The 26875-nt window shown below is 41.3% G+C and overlaps 1 protein-coding gene across 1 annotated transcript; it reads left to right on the top strand.

The window, feature by feature from the left end:
- The first annotated feature begins 3568 nt into the window (after nt 1-3568).
- On the top strand, nt 3569-11160 carry LOC135173654 (collagenase 3-like). Its single transcript, XM_064140720.1, is given in 11 exon segments — nt 3569-3610; nt 3613-3870; nt 3972-4213; nt 5338-5486; nt 5594-5719; nt 6538-6699; nt 7256-7373; nt 7806-7939; nt 8273-8432; nt 9307-9410; nt 10007-11160. Coding segments are annotated over 11 exon segments (1596 nt in total). The 3' UTR covers nt 10108-11160.
- Nucleotides 11161-26875: the final 15715 nt, after the last annotated feature.

Here is a 26875-nt window from a genome sequence, read left to right as displayed (position 1 = left end):
GCTTGTAAAAATAGTTTTCAGTTGTCTTTGACTGCTTTCTTGTGACAGGTCCCACAGGTGGAGTCTAACCTGAAAAGGCAGAGTCAGACTATATGTTTTTAACTACCCTGGGGTTCCATTTACCCAGCTGCACTATAGGCTCCAGAATGTCATCCCTCTTCCCAGAGGAAGCTGATCTAAATGGGATGGTGTAACCCTGGGCACTGGGACTGTTCCAACTGAAATACAGCTTGCGGCAAGAAACATTAGCAAATGGACCTATTGTCTTTTGTTTATTTGTCTTAAGTGAAGTGTCTGCAGTTTCAGGGTCACGAAATATTCACCACACTCACTGTATGGTGCTATTTTGGGCACCAAAACAGAGTGTGAATCAAAAACTTTCCATTATTTGCAGTTGTAAAATGTATTTTAAAAGTCGTATGGTTGGACACAATTCTTGTCTTCAAATATTTAGAACCCAAATGCTTCTTTAAGGCACTTTATTTTGCCCATCCCTCTTTATTCATTTTTCCTTGGGAGGATAATCAGCATGATTGTTCCAGTCTCTGCTGTGCCTGTGAAAATTACCATCAGTCCAGCTAACTTCACCCACACCCACAAGATGCTAGAACTGCAGAAATTTTGCAGTGCTTGTTGAAATCTTACTGTTCAGCAGTTTTGTGGGTTTCAAAGCTTAGTTGTTTGCACTGAGGTCAGCACAAGGTCTATGAACCATGTCTGAGTGCTTTTACCTTCATTTACATCTCCTTCACAGGTTAAAACTCCTTTTTGAATTTTTTTTAGCTCAATCAATGGCATTATTTCAGCCTGAGTGATAGATTTTGTGTCTTGCTTTGCCCAACATGGGCGGGATTTGACTTTGTCATTTATTGTTGCCAACTTTAAAAACTTCGTTTGCCTGAAGTCAGTATTTTAAGGTAAGAGCGGCTTTAGAGGTCTGTACTCAGTTACCAGCTCTGTCAAGACTTTTTGTCTCCACTTAAAAAAATCACATAGTGTGTCTGCAGTGCTGCTTTGGAAAAGAAGAGAATACTGTTCATGTTCAGTGGCCTTTTTAAGTGCTCGCTTGCAGTCCTTTACCAGTGTTTCTTCAGTTTGTGTACAGAAAAGGCATAAAAATCCATGCCTCAATATAGTCTTCTAGCCATGGGTGTAATATAAATAGCTATAAAACATGTAAGAAAACACACTGGATCATGTGTATTTATGTGACCAGGCTCCCAAAGGAATCAGCTGAATGTGCAGAAAACACAGTTCAACCATAGTCCACTCTGAGATGGCTTATTGCACACAGCCTTTCAGGAATCAATTTCTGCTTTAGCGTTTTGATTTACTCCCTGTGACAAAAATAGTTGCTTCCTCTCTGGTTTTTTGTCTTTGTTTTTCTATTCACTTGCAGAATCTATTCAAAAGAGTGGATTGTCTTTCCAGTTACACATTTTATTGTCTTCTAATAGAAGACCCACCTCTATGCATCTCTTCTTGCACAAGTCTCATAAGAGAAGTTGTTTTCAGGAAAGCTGCCTGGGTTAGAGTTTTGCTGTAATTATTTTGTTTTATAGTTTCACAACATCATGTGAAACTCATCAGGACAGCTCAGTGAAGAGTGCTGAAGGCAAATGTTTTGAAAGAGTTTTCATTGTGAACTTCAGAGTATTGTGGACTTCAGAGCATCTGTATAAAGAATATGAGAGAGATTAGAAAGTGAAAAATCATTCTTCCCTAGTTAGTCTATCATCCTCTGAATGTAAGACAGTTCTGATTACTGCTACTTTGACTACTGCATCTTATATGTTTTGAAGAGGGCTCCACCTCTCATTGGAGTATTATTGGATAAGCTAACACTGTTGTGTAATTTTACTCATGTGCCTAGCTAGATTTTGGGGGTTTATGTTATACATTTATATTGTTTAAATATTGTCTCTGATCACTTGGTTTCACCTTTCATTACCAATTAGCTAAACATTATCGAGACAACCCTGAAACCACTTAGAAATAATTCAGGAGCATTCTTTCATGAGGAGTGATGGACTGATAATGTTTGTGCAGTAACTTGGTTGGGGAATTGTCTGTTTTAGAAGCAAAGATTCCAACATTAGAGCTGAGAAAGATCAGCAACATAAAAGCCTGACACAGAATAAAAACTTTTTACTTAAGTTTGGCAAAGGGTAGTGATGTACAAACAGTGCTATGCAGTTGTTCTTCCTTAAGTACAAGAGAACTAATTTCAGAGAATTTGGAATTCAAAGGAAAGTTACCTGTGGGAGTTTTAAGCTATTCATTTTACTCATAGATTTCTGAATTGTGTCTGGTACTGTTTTGCTCAGCTTTATTTCTTTTTACTGTTTGTCTTCATAAAACAGAAGGGTGATAATTAAGAAATTCAGGCTTTACACATTTGACTCACTGATTTTTGTCCTTTTTCTGTTTTGTCAAGAAGACATAATCTGTCACAAGGTAGAGTATTCCAGAGAGTATATACCTGTTTCTACCAGAAAGTTGCCTGAGGTTTTCCACACAGGGACATCCTCCATCCCTCAAGGTGTTCAAAAGAAGACTGGATGAAGCACTTAGTTCCATGGTCTAGTTGATTGGACAGGACTGGGTGATAGGTTGGACTGGATGAGCTTGGAGCTCTCTTCCAACCTGGTTGATTCTATGATTCTATGATTCTATGAAAGAGGAAACAGTGCATCTCCTTGGACTCATGTTTGTAGGCATGTGGTGTGATACACGTTTTAGTAGCAGCTGACATTAGAGTGACTCTGGGGATGCAGAAATCATCTAAGCTTTGAAGTATAATTCTTACATCTGTCATAATGCCAGATTTGTCTTATTACCCACCTAATAAGTCAACAATCACATAATTCTGCCATTCTAGAGAAACAGATTCACTGCCTGCCTATACTCTCAGGAATAGTAGCTGTCTCGTTCATCTGTGGCTGTGCTCCTGTCATATAGTAAGATAAATTCTTGGCTTTTGAGGAAAATAAATTGCATGAAGTAATCACTTTACATGACCTGCTTTACTACCACTAAAAATTATTTTTATTTATTCAAAACTATTTCCTGATATTTTGCATTTCTGGTTTTGGGTATGTCAAGCAATAAAGTATTCTGAAAGCTACGTAGGAAGTCACTTTAAGGATCACAGGAGTAAAATTCATGTCAATGCTTCAGAGTTGTATTCTTTTGCAGAAACAAGGAAATGTAATATCCTATCGTATACTCTGCAATGGTATTTCTTATCAGCCAAAGCAAAACTTATAAACAACCACAGCATGCATGATCTATCCCAGCTGTAAAAAAATTGCTGTTGAACTAGTGTAACTGCTGAAAAGTTACAGAATTTATTTTTAAAATCATGAAGCTTGTTACATATTTTTATTGTCTGTTAAAGGCAATTTTTCCAGCAGAGAAAGGTAGGTTATTGTGGGGATATTGCAGTGTAAATTATTGCAAAATAATCAAAACATGTGCTTTGCTTCTGCCCATTTTCCCCCACAACCTATGTCAACATTCAGAGACCATGTTTATAAGAGTTTCAGAGCCCTCGGTGGGATTACAGATGCCTAAACCACAGTGCTGGGAAGGAGGGAGGGGGGAAAATAGCCATCTAAGCATGTTTACTTTCAGCAGCAAGGAAGTTCTAACTTGTCCCTAAGTGGTGACTCACTTGGTTGAGACTATAAAAGTAAAGGTAACTGCTCTCTAGAACATCGGGGCTTCAGATTTCACAAACCCAACATGATACAATCAAGACTTTCAGTTGTCTTCTTTTTCTTGTTGGGTTTGTCATTTTGCCTGACAATACCTATTCCCCTTGAAGATAGCCATGAATTCACAGACAAAGACCTTCAGTTTGCAGAGGTACAGTATAAAATAATTTATCTGCATGTTTTGTAAACAGTTAAGTTTTATAGTTACAACTGCTTGGGAACTAGGCTTATTACTGCTTTTCCCTTTCTTAGCACTACCTCAGGACTCACTATGATCTCCGTCCAAATCCTGCTGGCATAATGTGGAAGAGTGCCAACACGGTGGCATCTAAACTTCGAGAAATGCAGGCATTTTTTGGCTTGGAGGTGACAGGCAAATTAGATGAAGAAACATATGAGTTGATGCAGAAACCAAGGTGTGGTGTCCCAGATGTGGGGGAATATAACTTCTTCCCTAGGAAACTCAAATGGTCAAAAACTAATTTGACATACAGGTAAATGCATAGCATTTTGAATACTATTTCTGTTATTACCTTCCTTCCATGTGCTTTGTTAAAGAGGTTGCTTGGTAGATGAGATTGATGAAAGAAGGACATGTTAGAGTTTGACAACATTTATGTTGCAGTTTAAAATCCTTACAGACTCATTTTTAGAAAGCTCCCCCAAGCCCATCTGACAGCCCAAGGAAATATATAACAATTTTTTCCATTTCAGTTTGTCATGGGGGAAAACTAGTGTGGTGTAAGGTAGTAAATCCTCACCTGGCCTCCATGTAGATGCTCTGGGCACATCTGTGGTTCTAAATGGAAGAGGCACAGGGACTAAGATCATGCACCTCACCACTGATTCTCACAATGCTTAATCTCTAACTCACTCTTAAGCTCTGTGTTTTGGACCTGGTTTAGTTTCTGCTTCACATAGGTCTTGTCCTTCACAAAGCAGTGTAGATGCAAACTAGTCTGTGCAGCATGGCTGCACAAGCAGGGACCGACCCTTGTCCCTCTTTCATTTCTCAGTTCAGGTGTAGATACCTATGCTTGGTCAGACAAATCCCACCAATGTGGCCACAGAAAGTTGCCCTTGGGAATCTGTCATGCTGAATGATCACACAGTACCTCCTTCTCCCCTAATAACACAAGATTGTCAATGGTTCTAAACAGCTATAATGTGAGTTCCTTTAGTAAATTCCAAATATGAAATCATTGAACTCTGTCTGTTCAATATCTAGTGATAAATTTTCCTTTAATATGGATGAGTCTAATCTGCTTGATGCTCTTTGGATCATGTTTTGCTCCACCAGAAAGTGAGGATCATGAGGTACTTTTTATGGCATAAAAAAGTCTGAAGTTAGTGATATAATTTTACTTAACACAGAATATATCTGTTATTTTCTATGTCTTCTGGTGCAAATAAAACCAGTCATAAAATGCTGATTTAATATCTCTGAATGATTTTAATGAAAACAGAACTGGTTACTTTTGGTTTATTGATTTGGTTTTAGGTAAGAACATAGGGAGAACAAAGCAAAAGCAAAGTGAGGTGTATGGTCAGATAAAAATGTCTTACACATTTTTTTCAATTCATACAATTTAACTGGAGGTATTAATCTTTTTGGTAGAATCCTGAATTACACTTCAGATCTGAGACGTGCTGAAGTAGACAGAGCTTTCAAAAAAGCATTTAAAGTTTGGTCTGATGTGACACCACTTAACTTCACCAGGATACGAAGTGGTGTAGCTGATATCATGATCTCCTTTGGCACTAAAGGTAACACAGAACCAATTATTTTTAGTGTACAGCTGTACAATTTTACTGTGCATTACTGCCAATAGAATGGGATAATTGGTTTAACTGTTGTGAATGTTGTTTCGTAGAACATGGTGACTTTTACCCCTTTGATGGACCCTCTGGATTACTGGCTCATGCTTTTCCCCCTGGTCCCGACTATGGAGGAGATGCTCATTTTGATGATGATGAGGCTTGGTCAGATGATTCTAGAGGTAATGGAAGTTCCAGAGATTATTTGAGATAGTGATGGACAGTTTTGCTCTCTTTGATATATGTAAACACTTCGTTTCACCTGTTTACTCTTCATACATCATTATAGTCACTGTACACTCATGGGATTCTGGATTTAACCTTCATCCTAAAAAAGTATGACATATGTCTAGCATAAATTTTGAGATACACAATTCCTTAGTGGAGTGATGTAAAATTTACCATAAACAAGGTATTTAGGCATTTCACTGGGATGGGAATTATCTTTCTGCCTTTAGAAAACACATATACTTAACTCAGGTGCAAATTATATCCTTGCATTTGATTGGAAAATTCTTCACCTTGCCCATTCAAGACAGAGCTTTAATAGAACAAAACGCTTTTTTTTTTTTTTTTCCCAGCATGATGTGGCCTTAAAACTAATTTCTACAATAGTGAAAACAATATGGATTCTTTATTGGAGGTGAATTCCTGACAAAAAAGCCTCATTGTGCTTTGTTTGAGTAGGATCAAGACTTCACGCTTGAGCTTTCCAGTGTTGCTAAGAAATGTCAAGAAGACTAAATCTACCTAGAGGGCGACACTGTCAAATAGGATTTAGCTCAGGTTGAACGCTGGCTATGAGATACTGGATTGATTAGGCCTGTGTGAAAACAAAACTGATGGCAGTTTGAAAAAGACAAAAAATTATACATAAATTTTCCATTTATCCAGCTGTCTTTTCATTGTGCTGTACATCAAAGCACAGAGTCAGTGCTTAACCGAAGTCTGCTTTGGCGATACAAGGCTGTATGTTTACTTTCACTGTGTTTTTTTATAGGGTATAACCTGTTTCTTGTTGCTGCCCATGAATTTGGTCATTCGTTGGGACTTGAACATTCTAGAGACCCAGGAGCTCTGATGTTTCCAATTTACACATACACTGGAAAAAGTGGGTTTGTGCTTCCTGATGATGATGTGCAAGGGATTCAAGAGCTCTATGGTAAGTCTGTATAACACATATTTCTCCTGTGTCATTGTAACCTGTTACTGATGCACTGTACAGTTAATAGAGTTGCAGATGTTCAACAGTAACAGGCACAACTGACTAATACCAGTTCACTGGGTTCTTGGCAACTAGACTTCAGAAACATAAGATGCTTAGTTTTAATAGTTCAGGAAAAAAAATAGAGGAAGTCACTGTGCTGTCTCATGTAGAGGAGAGAAGGAGGCAGAGTCTTTAAACTTTCTGCCTCAGGAGAGAATGTAAGCAGTCTAAAGGGAGAGACAGAAATATCCATGTTTGGGGGCCTTTCAAAACTTAGGATGAAGAAAGCAAGTCCATTTAACACCTTTGCAGCATAGCTCAGCTGCAGAGTTCATGAATGTATTTGACCAAAGGACTAAATGAGAGAACAAACCTTCCCTAGTAAAACAGTTTGTCCATTATGCTTGTATTCATCATGCTGTTTGGGAACTCTTCCACATCCTATTCAGTATCATGATCCACAGAAAGGAAATTAGTATTGCCAAATGTAGATCATATGATATTGTTCCAGGTGCTGGAGATAAAGATCCCAACCCAAAACATCCAAAGACGCCAGAGAAATGTGATGTAGATTTATCACTTGATGCAATAACAGAACTCCGTGGAGAAATGTTGGTCTTCAAGGACAGGTAAAGAGAATTCCATTTCACAGATAGTGGATAAAATTTGAGGAAACAAAAACACTATTTCATGTTTTTACTAAAGGTTTCAGTAAACACAAATTTTAAAAGTCACAAGTCAGTATAAATGCCTGTAAGAAACTACATCTTAACATTTTTTTTAGGCAGGACTTGTGACACAATTACAGACTTGGCTGCCCAGTGATATGAAGTGAAGAGGCTATGGCTGAAGATGGGCATCATTTGTACACATTTACTTCAACCTGCACAACTCTTGTAACATTCATGTGAATGAAATGGTCTGTAGCTAGTGGACTATTAGGAAAGGAAAAGTCTATTTAAAATCCATGTTATGCAAAAAAAAAATTCATTAGTTTTTAGGATACTGCTGTTGTGCAGTATGATAAGAATCATAAAATATTTCTTTCTTTTCTGAAATAGGTTCTTCTGGAGATTGCACCCTCAGATGGTTGAGGCAGAACTAGTTTTACTGAAGTCTTTTTGGCCAGAGCTTCCAAACAAAATAGATGCAGCTTATGAAAACCCCATCAAAGATCTTGTGTTCATGTTTAAAGGTGAGTTTTCAATTTTGTTGTTGACAGAGCAATATACATTTTTATGTCAGTAAGCAATGTAAAAGTAATCAATATGAGCACAAAACATCCTAGATTCTTTGCTTAGAAACCAAACTCTGTTTGTTTCACCCTGTGCAAGTCTATACAATATGTAGTGAATTAGGTGTGCAACTAAGCTCAGGATCAGAGTTATCATGAAGAGTTTAATACCGCCTAAGTGACATAAAAATCTGTTAATTGCATAAAAATATGGATCATGGCATTCTCCTTTTGTTCTGCTTTCTAAGTTGAGTCCTTACAAAAGACTTATGCATACTTTGTTCTTATTTTCAGGAAAGAAAGTCTGGGCTTTGAATGGCTATGACATAGCAGAAGACTTTCCTAAAAAGATATATGAAATGGGGTTCCCAAAAGAAATGAAAAGAATAGATGCAGCTGTCCATATTAAAGACACTGGCAAGACTCTCTTTTTTACTGGGAATAAGTACTGGAGGTAAGCTGGAGACAGACTGGTGGCTGTCTAGTCATAACCTGTCCAGAAGTATCAGAAGATTGGCAGGTTGTTTCAAACCAGACACTTGATTGTCACTCACATTGACCATCTCTGGTTTTCATTGGTGCTATAATTGTGTAGAATGTGTCATAAAGATGTATGCAAAACTGTTATACATATATGGGCACAGCCTTTAAAAGCTGAGTGAAGGAGAATAAAGTGCCCTAACGTGTCCTAATTCAGGAGAGCTTGTAATATGATCATGTCTCCTAGACAAAATTCACATTTGTGTTGCTTGTGTGACTGAAAACGGTAACAGTGCTGTTAGAGTAAGAAATCTATCACACTCAGGATGGATGGGTTTTGCTGCCCATGAGTGGGGCTTACAGACAGGTCTGATGCATGATGAAGACATTACCATGTCCCAGTATCTCTGTGCCAAGCAGCCTCAGGATAGGCTTGTAACGCAAATGCATACACGTGCAATCATCTCCAGCTACTGCACAGATATTTTCTGAAGCTGCAGCTTCATTAGTTTTGTGTTTATCGAGCTCGTACTAGCAGAAGAATTTCCTCTTTATTGCCCTGAATTCCACCATCACATAAAGTAACTGATCATAGAATCAGAATGGTAAGGGTTGGAAGGGACTGCTGGACATATCTAGTCCAAGCCCATGCCAAAGCAGGATCTCTAGGCAGGCCACGCAAGAATGTGTCCAGGATGGTTTATAAGGTCTTCAGAAAAGGAGACTCCACAACCTATCTGACAATGGCTGGTGGCTACATCTGACATAAGTAACTGTAAATGGCATAGAGCAATCTCCCAGGCTGTTTAAATGCTCTGATATTTTGTTTTCTTTTGTTTTTAATATAGCTATGATGAAGAGGCAGAGGTTATGGAAGCAGGCTACCCCAGGCAGATAGAGGAAGATTTTGCAGGAATTGGTGATAGAGTGGATGCAGTCTATGAAAGAAATGGTATGAAATCTGATGGTGAAATTTTGTTACAAGCTGTCATCGGAACTTGACATCAGTCTTATGGGAAATTCTGTCATGTGTAATTTTGATTTTTTTTCACATCAACACTTCTTTTCTGAAGGTGCTCTTGTAAACAGTGTTTGTACATATTTAAGGTGCCAAAAAGACTTAAGCTTCTCACTTAGAGAACCCAAAATATTATAGGACTATTATCATGTGCCCATTCAAATAGAGCCCACTTCTATCTAACTCTTCAAGGAATATTTCCAACTCAGAGTCTTAAACATTAGCAGGCAAATCCTGTATTCTGTGAAGCAAATGCTGTATTGCAATAAAATGCAGAGGTTGCCACTACTTTAAAATACCAGTTATTTTAAAACACTGATCCGAGTCTGGCAAATGGAACGAAGGCCTTTGAAAATTTAGCTCAGCATTCTAACTGCTAAAATCATAGAATCATAGAATCAATCAGGTTGGAAGAGACCTCAAAATCATCCAGTCCAAGAGTTAATAAAAACTGAAAACAAATAGCACAATTTTAATGTGACAACACAGTTTTCTCAGAGTTAAATAATTTTAACTTTTCTTTTCCTTAGGTTATCTCTACTTCTTCAATGGACCACTGCAGTTTGAATACAGCATCTGGAGCCAAAGAATTGTTCGTGTGCTGCATACTAACTCCATATTCTGGTGCTAATTACATCTGAGTGCCATGTTGTAGGCTGCAGAGCAGCTTGTAGTACATGGAAATAATAATATGGGCAGATAGTTTATTAGAGAGAGGATAGCAAGGTTCTGTGAACAAACACTGGCTACCAATCATCAGATGTATACTGTATATATGGAACTATAAAGCTGCATGCCAGTCTGGGACTGAATTAACTTAAGAGGAAAGAAGAAAGGTAATTATTAGCATTTCAAGGGGCATTACACCATATAAGGTTTGTCTGGTGTTAAAGTGTGATACTGCATACATCATATATGATCATAAGTACCATTAATTCCTGGTAATCTAAGCACGCATAGCATCTTTAAGGACCTCCTAGCATGTCCCAAGACAAAGACCTGATAATCCCAGGACTGTTATTTTTTTTTTTAATTAATCCATCATCTCTTAGTGAAATGTCTGTTAACATTCTGGAAATTCAGATGTGTGTTGAATGAGTCAGGACTGCACTGTGACTCTCTGGGCGGGATAGCACCAGACTGCAACACTGGTTAGTGAATTCAAAGGTGTTTGAATGCATCTCCATTTGAATGGGAATGTTCTATTGGAACTGGATGTCCATATCATCTTTGGAACAAGTAGGAGGTATAGATGCAGTGAGGTGTCATGCCAAAGCAGACAGAAAAAACAGCAAAAGGGAAGACAATCCCTTCAGAAGTCATCATCCTGTATGATACTGGAAAAGCTAGAAAACAGCAGTAGCAGCAAGAGGATCACACAGGTTGACACTCTGCGTGAAGCTACACCTGGTAGCACAGCTCATGTTTTCACATGGTGTAATCTGAAGCAGTTCAAGTGACATTTACAGAGGTTATGCCTGCCTGTGCCAGCAGAGAACCTGAACATCCAAATCAAAATATTTGAAATAATATCTTTTTTCATGTTGGTCACTCTTAATGTCTGTATTACTTGCCTCAGTACCACGTAAGTTTTTGGTTTGGTTTGATCTTTAATCAATTCAGAGGATATAAGACTGATTGTTTTTCAGTTAAAAAAAAAAAATAAACTGGAGGAGTAAAATAACATTGTGAAATTACTTAATTTAACATTTCCTGCACTTTGTGTCCTAAAAGCAAGACAGAGCTTTTGGTTTAAAAAAAAATCAGGATCCTAACTTGTGCATTGTGTTAATTTTTTCACATCTATTTAAAAATCTGATTCACTGTCCTTTGAGAAAATGAATTTTGTAGAAAAGGAAGGAGAGAAAGACAGAATGAAGGAAAGAACCCTTATATCTGCAGAACATGAGCTAAGTTGCAGAAGTTATTATAATTACAGAAAGAATGATAAATTACTGAGAAATTATTGAGATACTGTGAAATTCAGTTCCACATTAATTTGAAGGCTAAATATTAATAACTAATTGAAACTACACTATCCACTTCCACCTCCAGAGAGATGCAAATTGCCAGACTGGCACTGGGCTAGGTAAGTTTAATTCTGTAACTTATATGACATAGATGATCAGCCAAGGTAACCTACCAGATTTAGTCATCTCTTCTGGCTATAAAATTGTGAATTATTGAATTCTAGACTTCAGTATACTTAAAAGAAATGCAAGGAAACAGAGCTGAAAAGAACCCTTTAGAAACAGAAGAACTTAAAGTGGACTAAAATCAAAGTTCTGTTATATAATATTCATAAAACTGCTATAGAAAAAGTAAGCACAATTCTTTACGCATAATAAACAGAAATTGGTTCACTTATATATAAAAATTAATTTTGACAGACATGATGTGCCTGAAAAAAATAATGTTTGATATTGATCACAGAATCACAGAATTAACCAGGTTGAAAAAGACCTCTAAGTCCAACCTATCACCTGACCCTTCTAATTAACTAAACCATGGCACTAAGTACTTCATCCAGCCTTAAGTTTGGCTTAACTACTGTGAAGTGAAATAAGGGTCTGGGCATTTAACCCTAGTCTTTATTATTCTCAGTACAAAGACTTGATGGAAAATTGAGTCAAAATAAAAAGACTTCATTAAGTGCTAGTTGTTGAGTCTGAGCACTCTGAATTTCAATGGTCTGATCTGAGCCTCACTGGAGCAGGGAATGCAACAGTAGACAGGGAAGCAAGGAGTCCTTAATGAGTGTCTTTCATATCTACATAAGTTTCTGTTAACATCCACATTTAGTAGAGTAAAAAGATACTGCACAGGAAGCTGAATATTCAAGAGATTTCAGCTTGATCATAACCAGCTGCTCCCCAACACAGTCATATTCCTGATTGCCACTTGGCTGACTGGAAACAACTCCAGGCACATGTCCAAGTACAGCTCCAGCACATGTGTCTGCATCCCCAGTGAAATATGTGAGCTGCTCTGTGGTTAGCTCTGCCTCAGCTGAGAAAAGTACCAGGTTGTCAATTCCTGGCACTTCGTTAAGAAAAAATGGAAAAGTGTTTGTGGTGAGGAAGTGGAAGGCTGAGGTCTGAGCCCAAGAGGCCTTGATACTGCCCTCAAAGAGAAAGGTAAACTCTGTGCAGGGCCTGCTACCCTGAGAGTCACTGCCATCTCCTGGGAATAACACTGCACGAGTATCTGGTAGGGACCCATATGAGATATCACCCAAGATCATCAAGTATTGAAAACTACTCCTTTTCTTGAGATAAAAACTGAACTGACATCTTTCCCTCAGGTGTTGTGAGGAAAGGACCACAAGGGGCTGTGACAGCTGTGTCCCAGGATGTCCCAGAACTTACTTTCCATCCAACTGCTAGCTTTTACGTGGAACTACACAACTCTACCTGTTGGTGGAACTGCTGTTGATTAATATGTCCATTTTTATCTCTGCTAAGAGTGATCATTCGAAGGGACAGAAAGGATAAGGCAGGAAAAGGAATCTGTCAGCTGCTTCTCAGAAATAGTTTCTGTACTAGTTATATGATCAGCTTTGCCGCCCTTCTCTGGACACACTCCAGCACCTCAACATCTCACTTGAATTGAGGGGCCCAGAACTGGACACAGTACTCAAGATGTGGCCTGACCAGGGGAAGAATAACCTCCCTCGTCCTACTGGCCACACTGTTCCTGATGCAGGCCAGGATGCCATTGGCTCTCTTGGCCACCTGGGCACACTGCTGGCTCATCTTCAGAGGCACCGTCCCTGGAGGTGTTCAAGAAAAGGCTGGATGAGGCACTTAGTGCCATGGTCTAGTTGACTGGACAGGGCTGGGGGATAGGTTGGACTGGATGATCTTGGAGGTCTCTTCCAACCTGATTGATTCTGTGATTCTATGATTCTGTGATCAAGTAGGACCTACGAGGATGAAAATATATTCCAAGTGAGAAAGAAGTGGGCAGACATCATTTAAATTTTGCAGAGTGAGAAACTAGACAGCTGTCCTCTAAGAAATGCATTAATACGCTGGAAAGGCAGCAAACGCTGTCGCAGGTACTGTGAGCTACGTGAGAAGTTACTGCTAGCCGAGTAAACCTGCTCTGGGGACGCTAGATGGCAGTGACAGCTCTGCTCCCAGAGGGGTCTGTGCTGAACGAAAAACTGCCTGATGGGTGGGAAAGCTGCAGCTAATGACAGCAAATCCTTACAGCTGGTGTAGATATAAAAACCCAAACACTAGCGAGTAGAATATAATTATTATAGTCTGTTGAAATATGGATCTCTGAGTAACATGGTAGGTTTTTAATATTAATATAATTAATATCATAGTAATGTAATTAATGTTATATTAATTATATTAATATAATTAATATAATTAATGTAGATATTAATGTAATTAATATTAATAACTTCTAGATATATTCACTGTCAGGGCCACTGGCTTTTGAGTTTTTGAGTGACCAGGTCCTTCCCTTGGGACTCTCTTTATCTCTTTTTAAAAATGACACTGCAGAATAACAAGTAATGGAAAAGTGGAGGAAAAGAAAAGCGGTTTGAAAGAAGCCAGATGAAACAGTACAGTCATAATGAAAAGTGTCTGAAATATGTCATCTAATCACATCTAGTTGAAAGAGCTAAGGATATTTTCTAAGTTTTTTGCAGTTCATTTGCTAGTTTTCCCAGACCTGTGAATATTTTACAGATGAAGAATATGGTCTTGATCTTTAAATCTCTAATACCAGCCAGTGTGGTAAGACTACTGAGAATTCTGAGCTAGGCAGACATTGACATTTCCATCCTGAAAATGCCTTAAAAGCTTTCAGATATCTTTGCCATTTGCAGTAGAATAAATTGTGCTGGTTTAGGGCCACGAGATACTGTCCCATGTTGAGAACTATAGGGTTAAAAATCCTCTGGGGACTAGAAGATTGTTATTCAATCCTGTAGTTCTGCTATCTCTTTATAAACTCACGTTGAGGCCAGCTCACTCTCCTTTCCTCCTCCTGCCCTGTGTCAGGTGGGAGCTGCTTTTATTGAGACAAACATGTTTTGGGGGCCTCTGGATGCTTCTGTTTAGGCCTCTTGGATGGCAGAGGCCTTAGAGAGAGGAGGATTGGAGCACTGGGGATTATGGATTTAGTTTTGGGTTGGGGAAAAACTCCAGGGGGTTGCCATGGATGCTGTATCTGCTTTGGTAATTTATTTTTCTGTATCTGTCTCTCCAAATATAATTCTGTTTTTTTCTCCAATTTATTTGAGAGCTTCTTTCTGTTGGCTCTCTTTTCAAAAAAAACCATGACAGCTACCCAGTGCCAGAGGACAGAAGTGGCATTTACTCCTTTTGGAGAGTAAAAGTGCTGCACACCAATTGGAAATTTAAAGGAAGATTCTATTTACAAGTACTTATATACCAAAGGCATTCAGGTAGAATGAAAAAATTCATAGAATCACAGAATCAACCAGGTTGGAAGAGACCTCCAAGATCATCCAGTCCAACCTAGCACCCAGCCCTAACCAATCAACTAGACCATGGCACTGAGTGCCTCATCCAGGCTTTTTCTGAACACCTCCAGGGACGGTGACTCCACCACCTCCCTGGGCAGCCCATTCCAATGCCAATCACTCTCTCTGCCAAGAACTTCCTCCTAACATCCAGCCTAGACTATCCCTGGCACAACTTGAGACCATGTCCCCTTGTTCTATTGCTGGTTGCCTGGGAGAAGAGGCCACCCCCCACCTGGCTACAGTTGTATACAGCAATGAGGTCCCCCCTGAGCCTCCTCTTCTCCAGGCTAAACAGCCCCAGCTCCCTCAGCCTCTCCTCATAAATTCACAAACTAGTCCAAGCTTACCAGACCAAAACCTTCTAGAATACTCCACCCATCCGACCTCAGCAGGCCTGAGAGAAGGCCAAAACTGCCCTCCCCACTCAGGCCTACAAGGCCTCAGCAGGCCTCCTGATGCATCTCCAAATCCCCTGCCAGCTCTAAGCCATCTCTCCCACACAAACCATGGAGTAAGTAGGGATGTGTGCTCCTCCCAGAGAGAGGAGGAGAGGAGAAGTGAAAGGAGGAGATGCAGGGAGGAAAAGAGAGTGATATCAGCGAGGCACTGCTTTATAAACAGTGACACCAAAAGTGGAATAGAATAACTACATTACAATACCCTGGGATGAACAGGTCCTTCCCTTGGGACTCTCTTTATCTCTTTTTTGGAGGACTTTGTCTCTGTGGTCTTCTCAGAGGGCAACTAACCCAAAGTAGCACACAAAAAAGGCATTTTGGAAATGTTTAATGGGAAAATGTCTGTCCTTTGGGGTAGTCTGTGGCCACATTGTCAGTCAGTATACTTACTTGGTCTGCAGGGTAGAATATACAGTTCAGTATGTTTTTGTTCCCAAGGAAAAACAAAGATCTAAACCTCAATCTTCAGTCTTCTAGGTGAAAGAGTTGTGCATTCATTTATGGCGTGGTGCTTTTCTTTCCACCTGTCCTGCTGGAGATGTTTGCTCTTTACATGAACTCAAATAAACTGCACAGGCTGGCTACCTACCAATCAGAAAACCCATTTGGGATCTAGAATCAAGGCCTTCCGTGAATGGTGTTTGGGTATTTATGTACAAAATTGGGTGTCTACACACACTGTGAGTTCACGCCAGATTTTGGGTTTGACTGTTCCGCTATTTCTGGTGAATAACAGTTTTTCCAGATAAAACCTCACCAGTTGTCCCTAAAATGCTGAAGAGGGTGCAAAGTGCATAGACATTGACCTGGGATGTTCCTCTTTCTTGTCTAAAACAGTCTTCATGTGGCTGATGCATAGTTTTTAGTCATAGCCTTTCTGTTTCACACTGCAGTTTGAATTTCCAGCCACTGTTGTTCATATGTCTGGCACTGCAGCTATCCCCTCAGCTTCTCTCTCATGCACTGTGTGTGGTGGAGGATTGCAAAGCCCTCATTTGGACAGAATCGTGGCCCAAGGACCATTAAATCGTGGGGTCAAAACCTTGCTCCCCCCATCTGCCTGCATGACTACAGTCGCTGTCCCAGCCGCCGTTCTTAGCTGTGGGAGAATTTCTCCTGCAGAGGGGCATGAACTGTAAACATGATACTTTGTTATGGGAAAAAGTCCTTGAGTTGGAAGGCACTGTGAGCACCCATGCACACCTGCTGGGGGCTGACCCTGCCCTAGCTCTCAGTCTGTCTCCATATGAGAGGTGTTCCAGCCCTCTGATCATCCTCTTGGCCCTTCTCTGGACATGTTCCAGCACATCCATATATTTCTTGTGACAGGGACTCCAGAACTGGACACAGTACTTCAGGTGGGGTCACACTAGAGTGGAGTAGAAGGGGAGAATCATCTCCCTCGACCTGCTGCCACACTTTTCTTGATGCAGCCCAGGACACGGTTGTCTCTCTGGGCTGCAAGTGCACACTGCTGGCTCATGTTGAGCTTCTCATCTACCAGTACCCCCAGGGCTCTCTCCCCAGGGCTTCTCTAAAGCCAGACACTGCCCAGCCTATATTGGTGATCCTTAGGCTCGAGGTGAGGAGAAAGTTCTTCACTGAGAGAGTCATTGGACACTGGAATGGGCTGCCTGGCGAGGTGGTGGAGTTGCCGTCCCTGGAGCTGTTCAAGACAAGGTTGGACGTGGCACTTGGTGCCATGGTCTAGCCTTGAGCTCTGTGGTAAAGGGTTGGACTTGATGATCTGTGAGGTCTCTTCCAACCCTGATGATACTGTGATACTGTGATACTGTAACCACCCAGGAAAATCACACTGCAAATAAACTTTCTTGGAAACAAAATTCACTCAGATTTATCTATAGGCACAGATAACAGTGAAATGACAGTGTAGTAATACAGCTGGGAGACACAGAGCTCTAACATGAGAATCAGGGCATAGGGAGAAATAACAAAACAGGGGATAAGGTCATTTTATGTCCAATTGCTTGATTTGAATATCTATCGTGAGCAAACCCAGAATTCAGAAAAAATAGAAATCTCAGTGTTGACTCCACTTGCCTTTGGCTCAGGAAATAATTGTCAAGGTAACATCTAACTTGCAGACTACTTGGGAGACTTATTTCTGCTGTACAAGTAGTCTCGAGCTTAATAATAACTTGAGACAAGATAATAGCAATGTATGTGTATTGTTTTGGAAGAGCACCTGGATGTGGTACCACTTAAGTCTTTCCAGCAAAGGGCAGCAGAAGCCCTTCAGCAGCTTTTTGCTAGGTGTCAATGAGGAAATGCAGCTCATGGCTTTGAATTCAGGAATTTTCTGTGTTGCATTCATGAGACTTAGAGTATGAGTTACACTTTCTGAAACTGAGTCACTTAATGCACAAACTAAATATCGGATGTGGGCTCACTGTCCCTCACTAGCACAAGCAGCAGCTCCAGACTCAAACAAACCAGTAATGTGTATGCAGCCTTAAATAAACACCGGAAACTTTAATTTTTATGGGTCCTCTTGCTCCATTCACAGCTCTCTGCACTGGGTTTTTCATGGCGCTCCAAGGAATGGCTTGCATCATATTGACCTGTGTTTAAAGTATGAAGTTTCTTCTTGGATCTAATGATTACAGTTGCAGATCATCAATATTGTCCCACTGTCCAGATCAGAGACTATCCCAGACTGTTCTGTTCATCTCTATACTTCATGGAAATAAGAAGTAAACAGAATCCTGTCATGGAACGTCTCAAGAATTGCTAAATTTTGCATTGTCTTCCACAGAATCATATCACAGAATCAAAGAATGGCTTAGGGTGGGAGAGACCTTAGAGATCATCTAATCAAACATCCATGTCATGCGTAGGGACACCTCTCCTCTAGGCTCTGCTGCTCAAGACCTCATCCAATCTGTCCTCAAACAGCCCCAGGGAGGGGATGTTTTCTTTAGTTCTTTCGTGCATAGATTCAGGTGTTCTTAATATCCACATTCTCACTTCCATTTTAGATTTGAAATAATACAGTAAACCCTGTGGAATTTTGGTGTTTTTTTTTACAAAAGAGTACTTCACAACTACATATTATTAAAATATTCTCCTCATTCACTAAATGTGTCATTGCTCTTCTATTGAGAAACAGAGTAAATAAGAGCACCTACTTTCTGCTAAGTTGCTTATTTGTCTTCAGCAATCTCAAGTATTTTGGGTTTTTAACTTTAAAGCTGATGTTTTGACTTTTTATCCTTTGATGGAATTCATAGTTTTTAATTCTTCTAACAGCTTTGGCAGTGTTTTATCCTTGCTATCTGCTTTGTAAGACTCTGTGACCAGAAGTAGACACAATATGCAGGTCAGACTGAGTCAGGTCTTTATGTTTCTAGAATTATCTTCAATCTGTTTCTTCTATGCTTTACTGCTTAGAGACAGCTGCATTGTAAGAGGTTTACTTTAACTTTTGTTATCAGAAGCACCATTTATTAAGGGAAGATTTGCAAAGGGAACAAACACTCAAGAATTCCTCCAAAAATGCAGAAAAATAAGCTGGATCCAAGGACATTATCAGTACTACTTCAGTGATTAGTTATCTGCAATTTATCATTTTTTACTGGAATCTCCTACCTGGACCTGAACAAAGCCTTCAACACTGTCCCACATGACATCCTGATCTCCAAACTGGTAAAACATGGGTTCAATGGATGGATAACTCAGTGGATAAAGAACTGGCTTGATGGCCGCACACAAAGAGTGGCTGTCAATGGGAGCATGTCCAAGTGGAGGCCAGTGACAAGTGGAGTCCCTCAAGGATCCGGGGCTGGAACTGGCCTTGTTTAATGACTTCAGCAGTGACATGGACAGTGGCATTGTGTGCACCCTCAGCAAGTTTGTCAACAACACCAAGCTGTGTGGTGCTGCTCCCAGACTGGAGGGACCTTGACAGTCTGGAGAGATGGGCCCAAGCCAACCTCATGAGGTTCAACAAGACCAAGTGCAGGATCTTACACCCAGGTTGGGGCAATCCCAAGCACCAATATAGGCTGGGCAGTGTCTGGCTTTAGAGAAGCCCTGGGGAGAGAGACTTGGGGATACTAGTAGATGAGAAGCTCAACATGAGCCAGCAGTGTGCACTTGCAGCCCAGAGAGACAACCGTGTCCTGGGCTGCATCAAGAAAAGTGTGGCAGCAGGTCGAGGGAGATGATTCTCCCCTTCTACTCCGCTCTAGTGTGACCCTACCTGAAGTACTGTGTCCAGTTCTGGAATCCCTGTCACAAGAAATATATGGATGTGCTGGAACATGTCCAGAGAAGGGCCAAGAGGATGATCAGAGGGCTGGAACACCTCTCATATGGAGACAGACTGAGAGCTAGGGCTATTCAGTCTGGAGAAGAGAAGGCTCTGAGAAAACCTTATTGTGGCCTTCCAGTATCTGAAAGGGACCTGCAAGAAAGCTGGTGAGGGACTTTTTAGGATGTCAGGTAGTGCCAGGACTAGAGGGAATGGAACAAGACTAGAAATGGGTACATTCAGATTGGATGTTAGAAAGAAGTTCTTCACCATGAGGGTGGTGAGATGCTGGAACAGGTTGCCCAGGTAGGTGGTAGAAGCCCCACCCCTGGGAGTATTTAAGGCCACACTAGATGGGGCTCTGACCAACCCAATCTAGTGTGAGGTGTCCCTGTCCGTGGCAGGGGGGTTGGAACTAGATGATCCTTGAGGTCCCTTCCAACCCTGACAGTTCTATGATTTTATGAATCTATGATTTTCTCTGTATTTATTGAAGGTCAGAGCTATACAAGCTCAATGTGTGTCAACTAAATCATAAAAAACCCATTATAATGGAACTACTCAGGGCTAAAGTCATAGGTAGTAGCATAAGACAAAGATGGAGGGGGCTGTGGAACTATATCTTGTTTTATGTCCTCTGATGCATCTTACTACAGACTACTTACCACTCAGATTATTGTGACAATTTTATGATGTCAGGTTTGAGAGAATAAATTTTGAAAACAGTGAGAAGGAAAGAAATCCAGCCTGGAAATACACTTCTCAGAATTAAAGTATTTGGGAAAACAAGCTACTTTATCATAGGGTAGAAGTTTAATGAACATGTGGAATGCAAACTTGGGGGGGGAGGATAGAAACAAACTGTGACAACAGGAAAAGGGGGAAGGTTATTATTATTACCAGTAAGATCTTCCAGAGCAGTTATCCTTAAAAGCAAAACTTCCAGGCGCAAGAAATGTCAAGACAACCTTGACAACTATGTGAGACCCACAGGTCTGATCCTACACAGAAATACATAGCCAAATTAAATCACTCATCACTGAAGATCAGGCTCAAGGTTATGAAGCTGTGATTCATCCAGAGGGCAGTGCTTAACGGCTTGAAGTCCAGATAGAGAGCAGTGACAAGTGGTGTCCCTCAGGAATCTGTACTGGGACCTCTGCTGTTTAATATTTTTATCAATGATATAGACTGTGAGATTGAGTGCACCATTAGCAAGTTTGCAGGTAACAGCAAACTGAGTGGTGCTGTCAATACACAAGAGGGACAGGATGTCATCCAGAGGGACTTGGACAAGCTGGAGAAGTGGGCCCAGGTGAATCTCAAGAAGTTCACCAACAGCAAGTGCAGCATTCTGCACCTGGGCTGGAAGAATCCTTTCTTCTTTTTTTTTCACCTGGAGTGCTGCTGCCAGGTTTGGAGCCCTCCATACAGGAAAGACATGGACCTGATGGAGCATGTCCAGAGAAGGGGTTGGAGCACTTCTGTTATGAGGATAGGCTGAGGAAGATAGTGTTGTTCAGCCTGGAGAATAGAATGCTCCGGAGACACCTAATAGCAGCCTTCTGGTACCTAAAGGGGGCCTGCAAGAAGGATAGAGAGACTGTTTACAAAGGCCTACAGTGACAGGATGAGGGACGCTGTCTTCAAACTAGAGAAGAGCAGATTTAGATTGGCTGTTAGGAACAAATTCTTTACCGTGAGGGTAGTGGATCAGTGGAACAGATTGCCCAGGGAAGTGGTTGGGGCCCCATCCCTGGAGATATCCAAAGTGAGACTCAACAGGGCTCTCAGTAACCTGATCTAGTTGAGGATGCTCCTGCTTACTGCAGAGGGTGTTGGACTAGATGGCCTCTGAAAGGGGACACAGTCTCAAGTTGTGCCAGGGTAGGTATAGGCTGGATGTTAGGAAGAAGTTCTTCACAGAGAGAGTGATTGGCATTGGAATGGGCTGCCCAGGGAGGTGGTGGAGGCACCATCCCTGGAGGTGTTCAAGAAAAGCCTGGATGAGGCACTTAGTGCCATGGTCTAGTTGACTGTCTAGGGCTGGGTGCTAGGTTGGACTGGATGATCTTGGAGGTCTCTTCCAACCTGGTTGATTCTATGGTTCTATGGTTCTATGGTACAACAAACACAACTGTGTAGGTGAGACAGATGTGCCTAGGCTCGGAATAGGGAGACTAAATTTTGGTGATGTGACATAATCAAAACAATTCTCAGTACTATTTCCATCAATGCAATTTGTTACTGAAAATAGTACAGATGTAAAATAGCTATTTTTAAAAACATCACAACAACACAATTAGCCTAACTTCCTCTGTGTTTGATGACTAAATAACAATGTATTCAGTGCTTCTGTAGTCAAGACAGAAGCTGTTAGTCTGTGTGATGTGATAATTGCTGTATCAGTAATGACTCACACAAAGAATGACCAAATTCTGAAATATTGGGACAGAAACTGAGGCAGGCTTTAAGGGTCATGCAGCTCAAAGTGAAATGCTTTCTATTTTGGTACAGACGTGATGTTTCTTGTGGATTAGGTAAAAACAGTATTCTTGACTCCAGTATGGGTTGAGTCAATTCCTCCTCCAAAGAGTTTACATTCTGCGTAGCTGTAAGACATAGTGAGCTGGCAGGCATCACTGCAGCAGCCTGTCAGCAGGGCTACAGTCTGCAGAAGTCAGAGCCCATCCTCATATTTAGGTGATGTGCTGCTGGATGGCAAAGCCTTTAGACAGAATGGCAAAGACAAAAAGAAGGACCACCATGTAGAGGGTCTGGAAGGGAATAGAGAAGGGGAGGAAGTAAGAGATGGGCAGAAGAGGTAGGAAGGATTGGTTGTCATCTCAGACTAGCCCTGGGCTGCAGGCAGGCAGTGTTATAATGCAGTTCACTCATATGGTCATCTGCAGCAGTGAAGTGCTCAAGTGGCTCCTTTGCTGTCCAGTTTTCTTTCTGCGGTTTGTGCTTGATTCGATTCCCAGAGGGAATGGAAACATAGCCAAGAGCCCATGAACTGGGAATTGCTCCCAAATCCCTTTTCTTAGATACAGGAAAGATGCCTAAGTGCCCTGAGTTTTTTATTATTCAACATTGTATCTTCAAACTTTCGTATTAATGGTGTTTGGTAACAAAGCTTTTGCTTTCAAGTGTGTTCTGTACTGGATCTTTTACTTAGAAAATAGGAGGCTCATATGCAAAGCTGGATAAAGAAAAGATTTCCAAGGCTGCCTGTTTGTGCTCTCAGGATTGTTTTTGGAGTCATGATGAACTCTTCCTGTTTGAAGTTTCAGAGGAAGAAGGATGAGTTATTTTTATGTAAACAATAAACATTTTCCATGAGCTGATTTAGCAGGCCCTGGGTTCCCTGCCTCAACAAAAGGAGAAATTTACCAGGGCTTAGTGTTAAGTTAGAAATTAGGTACTGCTCAAAAAAAAAGAGTTCTGTTGCTACTCAACACAAATGATGCCAAGGAAATCCCTGCATCCCTATGCGTGCAAATAACTAGGAAGCATCTTGAGTTGTCATACAGTCTTTGTATTATGGTGATAAGAGAATAAAAAGCAAATTCACAAGTCAGTGGTAGAATGATAATGCCAGAGGTGCACCTTCACAGACAGAGTCACTGTGCTGCCAGTCTCACAGATTTTAATGAACAATGGAAAAAATAGCTACATTTCTTAATTATCTGGGACTACATTAAGTGTGACATAAGCAGCTAAGTGCTCTTCCAGTGGTCCAGTTGCACATTGGTATGCATGCCCATGATTTATCACAGGTCCTGGCTAGCTGGAGAGGTCCAGGTGGGCTGGAGATTAGCAAAAGTGATTCCTATCTACAAGAATGGCTGGAAGGAGGATCCAGGGAACTCCTGAACTGTCATTCTGACCTTGGTGTCAGGGAAGGTCATGGAGCAGATTACCCTTAGTGCTATTACAGAGCACATGCAGGGCAACCAGATGATCTGGTCCAGTCAGCATGGGTTCATCACTGGTTGATGACCCTGATATCCTTCTATGACAAGGTGACCTGCTTAGTGGATGGCAGAGAGGCTGTGGGACATTGTCTACCTGGACTTTCATACAGCATTTGACATCTCCCACAACATCCCATCCTCATAGAGAAATGGTCTGCTTATGGCTTGTATGAGTGGGCACTTCACTGGGTGAAAACCAACTGGATGACTGGGTTGTGTTGAATGCTGTTAAATCCATCTGGAGGCTGGTCACAAGTGGTGCTCCCCAGGACTCATTTCTTTTTGTTTCCTTTATCAATGATTTGGATGAGTGGATTGAGTGCACCCTCAGTAAGTCTGCAGATGATACTGAGCCGGAAAGGAGTACTGATCTGCTTGAGAGTCAGAAGACTCTATTGAAGCCTGGGTCATTGCACTGAGGTCACTGGTATTAGATTCAACAACGCCAAGTGCTGTGTCCTGCTCTTGCAATGCTACAGGCTTGAGGCAGACCAGCTGGAAAGTTGCCCAGCGGAAAAGAAGTGTTGACTGACAGCCATCTGAACATCAGCCAGCAATGTGCTCGAGCGGCCAACAGCATCCTGCTCCAGCATCAGGAGCAGTGTGACAAGCAGGACCAGGGAAGTGATTGTCCCCTTGTACTCATCACTGGTGAGGCTGCACCTTGAGTATTGTGTTCAGTTTTGGGCCCCTTACTGCAAGAAACACCTTGTATTGCTGGAGCAGGTCCAGAGAAGGACAATGAAACTGGTCATTAACCTGGGGAATAGCTCCTATGTGAAGTTTCTGAAGGAGCTGAGGTTGTTTAGCCTAGAGAAAAGGAGGCTTGGGGGAGATCTTCTCACTCCATGCACCTGCCTGAAAGGAAATCATATTGATGTGGGTATTGGTCTCTTCTCCCTATTAACAAGTGATAGGAGAAGAGAAAATGGTCTCAAGTTACACCAAGGAAGTTTTAGACTGGGAATCAGAAGAAACCACTTCACTGAAAGAGTTATCAAACACTGGGAGGTGGTTTAAAAGACATATAGATGTAAAGCTAAGGCACATGATTTAGCACTATATTTGTTAATGTTGTATAGTAGCTGGACTTGATGATCTTAAAGGTCTTTTCCAACCAAACCAATTATATGAAGCACAAAAGGTGGATTATACACTCTTCAACCTAATTTTCTTAGTTACCTTACATGATAGTTGTTAAAGCAAGTCAGTCTCCAGTGAAACCTCTTGAAGTCTGATGAGGGAGAAGTGACTTTTCTTCAACTTCACATGTGTGAATTTGTGTAATTCCAATTACATGGAATACAAGACATTCATGTTCCAAATTCTTCTTTTGTTATGAGATCTGAATACCTGCCACCAGCAGACTCTTGGAAGGAGTTGTAATCACCAGATTACTTATCTTCTCAAAGGAATTTTCTTGGGCCCTTCCACTGAAAATGTTCTTGTATTAAGAGTTGCATTAAGCCAGCAACAATACAATCAAACTGGAGCCCAGGTTTGGGGAGATCACCTAGCACTGTGGCCCTGTGTTTACTTGCACAGAATTCATTCAAATTCAGACAACTTTTCTGTGGAAGTCTGAGCAAGTGACTCAAATCCATACTGCCTGACAGTAATTTTGATTATTTCTGATACTGGAGATCATCATAAGCAACTGTTGGTTTTTCTCTTGGGAACATCCTCAGATTTAATGTGTGGGTGTAGTACTTGTCTAGCATGATCCAGCTGACTAGTCTGCTTCCTCATTTTGAATCATTAGATATTTCCATCAAACAGCTTGCATGGATTTAATCTTCTTTTAGCTCTCAGGTGTCACATAACTTTTCTCACTTGCTGTGTCAAGGCAATGTTGTTTCATATGGCGTGGAGCAAATATCAAAGGCCCAGAGGGCCTTTCTGCACCCATCAGAGGAGCAAATATAGCAGGCTATGGTGTATCATGTAACAGGAAACAATACTTGCTGGGGCTCGCATTAGTACAGAGTGGCTGGAGAGCAGTCAGGCAGAAAAGGACCTGGGGGTACTTGTAAATAGTAGGCTGAAGATGAGCCAGCAGTGTGCTCAAGTGGCCAAGAGAGCCAATGGCATCCTGGCCAGGATTAACAACAGTGTGGCCAGTAGGACAAGAGAGGTTATTCTTCCCCTGGACTCAGCACTGGTCAGGCCACACCTTGAGTACTGTGTCCAGTTCTGGGCTCCTCAATTCCAGAGACATATTGAGGTGCTGGAATGTGTCCACAGAAAGGCAATGAAGCTGGTGAGGGGCCTGGAGCACCAAGCCTGGAGGAGAGGCTGAGGGAGCTGGGGTTGTTTAGCCTGGAGAAGAGAAGGCTCAGGGGGGACCTCATTGCTGTCTACAACTACCTAAAGGGAGGCTGTACCCAGGTTGGGGTTGGTCTCTTTTCCCAGGCAACCAGCAACAGAACAAGAGGATACAGTCTCAAGTTGTGCCAGGGGAGATCTAGGCTGGATGTTAGGAGGAAGTTCTTGCCAAAGAGAGTGATTGGCATTGGAATGGGCTGCCCAGGGAGGTGGTGGAGTCACCGTCCCTGGAGGTGTTCAAGAAAAGCCTGGATGAGGCACTTAGTTCCATGATATAGTTGACTGGATAGGGCTGGGTGCTAAGTTGGACTGGGCGATCTTGGAGGTCTCTTCCTACCTGGCTAATTCTATGATTCTATAATCTGGATTAGTGTTCAAAGAGCAACTTTAGTTCCTCGCTTGTTAATGTGCTTATATGTGATTTCTGTAGCACTGTCTGCATCTGCTTCAAAGCAAGTGGGACTCCCATCCTGATTGGGTCCTCTGGGTGCTGCTGTCACATAAATTACATGAATTAGGCATCTCATTCTTTACTCCTCCCTATCTTGACCCCTTAAAATCTTTTATGTCATTCAGTTCAAATTTGAGTCTCATCCAGCAGAAAACACCCTGCAGGTAAGGAGATGTAATGAAAATGCTCTGAGACATTATCAAACACTTCTCAGTTGCAGTCTTGTCCTCACACATCTAGCAATGAACAGGATATAACACATGATGGCAGATGATGGAACATAAGGGACTCATGTTTTGGAATAAACGATTGCAAAACAGAGTTGTTCAGTGAAGGAAGGTACAGGAGAACCTTCAGGGCTGTAAGAGAAAGCATGAACCCAGAAAACACCTTTCACTTGCAT

The sequence above is a fragment of the Pogoniulus pusillus genome, chromosome 3, assembly GCF_015220805.1.
Source record: "Pogoniulus pusillus isolate bPogPus1 chromosome 3, bPogPus1.pri, whole genome shotgun sequence".
Lineage (NCBI taxonomy): Eukaryota > Metazoa > Chordata > Aves > Piciformes > Lybiidae > Pogoniulus > Pogoniulus pusillus.
The sequence above is the reverse complement of the archived record's forward strand: the minus strand, read 5'-3'. Positions and strand labels throughout refer to the sequence as shown.